General features: G+C 27.9%; 1 protein-coding gene across 1 annotated transcript; it reads right to left on the reverse strand.

The window, feature by feature from the left end:
• Nucleotides 1-984: 984 nt before the first annotated feature.
• LOC111620819 lies at nucleotides 985-1972 on the reverse strand. Its single transcript, XM_023362811.1, has 4 exons — nucleotides 1802-1972; nucleotides 1659-1727; nucleotides 1472-1561; nucleotides 985-1390 (listed from the first exon to the last, which is right to left on the reverse strand). Exons 1-4 carry the CDS (start codon nucleotides 1898-1900, stop codon nucleotides 1331-1333), a joined length of 318 nt encoding a protein of 105 aa, XP_023218579.1. The 5' UTR covers nucleotides 1901-1972; the 3' UTR covers nucleotides 985-1330.
• Nucleotides 1973-3234: the final 1262 nt, after the last annotated feature.

Genomic DNA, 3234 nt, shown 5'->3' on the forward strand with positions numbered 1-3234 from the left:
ATAAGACGAAGTTGGACAATTCAGCTATCGAAGATAATAAATAAATATGGTATTTCTATTAAACTGTTTATGGATTGTACGTATGATATAGAGCAGTATAGTAAAGAAATAATACATAAAGTTATGGAATACTCTATTGTCCAAGACATTGAAGATATACAAAAACGAGAAAATACAAGCTGGTATACAACAATTCTAAATTATCCAGTAAATAACAACTATATATTGACAAATATAGCTTTCAATATTAAAAAGTTTTTTATGCAGATTAGGTTAAATAAAAATGAAATAATTATAAATGACAAATATATAGATTATACCCAATCTAAATGTCCGAATTGTACAAAAAATTTATCTAAAATTCATATTTTATGCGAAAATTGTGACGAAAAAGATAAACTACAAAGGCTCCAGATTGAGCCACTGACTAAATGTATTAATGAGCAGGAAATGTACAAGACATTAGATAGAGCTGATGTTAACACGATTTATAAGATATATAACTACGTCAAACAACTAGTTAAATAATAATTATGACAAAATAGTAATATAAATATATTGATTAATAAATGATAAATACTAATATTGTTAAATAATTATTATATGAAATGTTAATATGCGTTTATTCAAAATTAAAACGCCTTGTAACAGGCGAAAGCCTTCTACGCCAATAAAGATTACTTACTTACTTACTTACTTAATACAGAAACTTTGCCTTATTGTTAAAATAATATTAATTTAATCCAAATTTATAAATGCACTTAATACAGAAACTTTGCTCTATTGTTAAAATAATATTAATTTAAATTATTTTTATAAAAACATTTAATGATAAATACGCAAATTTTGCGTTATTGTTAAAATAAAATTAATTTAATTCAAATTTATAATAACATTTAATACAGAAACTTTGCCTTATTGTTAAAATAATATTAATTTAATTAATATTTGTGATCAAAAAATTAATTTTTTGATTTGAAATAATTTCATTTAACAAATTTTTATTTGCAATCTTAATTTATAAAATTATTTGTAATTTTAATTTCGTGATCAAAGCTTTCCAAACCACTGCTGCTTACGTGACTGTGGAAAAAATACTCAGGACAAGTTTGCGTTAATTACTATCTGAATAATTTTGCCGCATAAAAGTTTTTTCTATGCTTAGCATCGCACTTTGTCCTAGTGTAAGTTTCTTTATTTCTGGAGTTACCTCTTCATCTCTATCGACTATTGATTCGAAGAAAATAAAACTCGGATACGTTCTATGTTTTCCATGTCTTTTTGTATGAGTTTGTCACCATGGTTTTTTAACATGCTTGTTAAATTTTATCTACGAAACATTCTTTAAATTCAAAAGACCAGAAAATATGGAGTGTAAAGAACTTCCCATCTGTAATATTTAAAGGATGGATTCAGTTATTATTATTGTAATTTTAAAAACAACACAAGTAAAATAAATTTCAAAACTTACTTTTATTGGAAACTTTTTTGTAACGTTAAAGTAATTTCTAAATGTCAAACACAGGGATTCTTTACCAAATCTTTTCATAAAGTTTAGAATCTAAAAAGTTATTTCCATTAAAGTATTAAAATAACTTACAGTACGTATAAACATAATAAATGTTTTTCTCAATAACAATAGATTTTAAATGTTAAACCTTCAATTTTTGTTCCAATTTGAGATCGCAGCCAGCAAATCTTCTGATATCTTGAAAGGACGTTTGCATCTGAAAAAAGAAACAACACATTTAGAGGTCTGTAAATATAGAAAATAGTGGAATTTTCAAAAGAAATACGTTACAGTAGATGTAAAAGCAGAAAACAGGAATCCGGTTACGATACAAAGGAAAGTGAAGCTAAGACAGAGTGAAGAAAATATCAGTTTCAACGCAAATTTCATTTTCGAAAAGATGAGAGCAAAGTACAGTAGACTTGTTTCTGATAATAAAATGCCGTATAGAATTGTTAATATGTAATTGAATGGTCCGTTGAGCTGATCGATAAAGCGCCAAAGTTCATCGTGTTGTGCCATAATTCGTTCCAATTCCGAATGCAAATTCAAATTTCCCTTATTCAGTAAATACAAATCTTCTGATACATTTTCGAATGCATTCATTAAAGTAAGTAAAAGCAAAACAACAAAGAAATACAGATATATAAAACCACCAATCATTACATTAACCGCGATTCCCACTTCAATACAGCAGAAAAGGGGTTCATATTTAAAGGACTTTGCTTTCTCTATAGCAGGATAAAATAGAAAATTTATTATGAATTGAAGGGATATCGTAAAAACAGTAGTCGCAATTACTGCAAGAAGCCGTACATAATCGATAATAACACATAATTGATTTTTAGGAAAACGATATGACTCTTTCAATTGAATTTTCGAATTTAGTTTGACTTTCTTAACAATGCTGAATATTACTGCCAAGGCCAAGAAAATAGTCGCAATTATTATTCTGATAAATATGTCATACTCGTATATCGAGTACGAGGCAAAGCAAGGCATTAAATCTGATATGTAAGGAATTATCATGCAGAGAAGGACAATTGAATGTACCCAGTAAACACATTCAAGAAATATGACGTAAAGCTTCGAAATTTTACGCCAATAAACATCAGTGTTTAAGACACAGGAGCAAGGCGTAAAAAATTCCCAACCGTAGATCATAGACATCGAAGTAAACGAAGAGAGAAAACACGGTAGACATATTTCCTTTTTAAAATTTAGATCTGTAACGCTAGCGCTCGAGACGATTCTTCTCATACTTTTGAGCAGGCTATTATTTGACAAAAATAAAATTAGTAACGGAATTAAAAGTAATTGCAATATTTCTGTAGAAACCAACTAAATGTCAGCTTTAGAATAAAAGGTTTCTGCTTATTCACAGATATAAGTATTGATTGCATAAGACCTGTACAGTACTTTTAGAACGTTTACGTAATAAATACTTACGCAAGTCATTGCGTGCCTGAGTTGTATTTGAGAGCTTGCATTTATTTCTGCAGAATAAACCAAATTAATTCATTATTAATTATTAAAATATTTTAGATTTTTTAACCAAATGATCGAACTGTTTTAAATTCGAATTTGTTATTGCACATTGCATCGATTATAGAACGACTGTAAATGTTCCAGAAAATTGATCAAATTGAAAATAGTTCGTTTCATGTTGAGCAATTCTCATCATTCTCAGCGGTAGATCTTATAAAACAATAACTATGGTTGCT

Source organism: Centruroides sculpturatus, unplaced genomic scaffold, assembly GCF_000671375.1.
Source record: "Centruroides sculpturatus isolate CEXI.00-Female unplaced genomic scaffold, Cexi_2.0 scaffold89, whole genome shotgun sequence".
NCBI lineage: Eukaryota > Metazoa > Arthropoda > Arachnida > Scorpiones > Buthidae > Centruroides > Centruroides sculpturatus.

What these genes read in the sequence shown, in the direction of transcription:
- LOC111620819 (XM_023362811.1), bottom strand. Translation starts at nt 1,900, where the DNA reads ATGAAATTTGCGTTGAAACTGATATTTTCTTCACTCTGTCTTAGCTTC. An exon ending in TTTCTGCTTTTACATCTACT is followed by an intron (nt 1,728 to 1,801) that starts GTAACGTATTTC and finishes TTCTTTTTTCAG; the next exon opens with ATGCAAACGTCCTTTCAAGA. An exon ending in CAAAAAAGTTTCCAATAAAA is followed by an intron (nt 1,391 to 1,471) that starts GTAAGTTTTGAA and finishes TAAATATTACAG; the next exon opens with ATGGGAAGTTCTTTACACTC.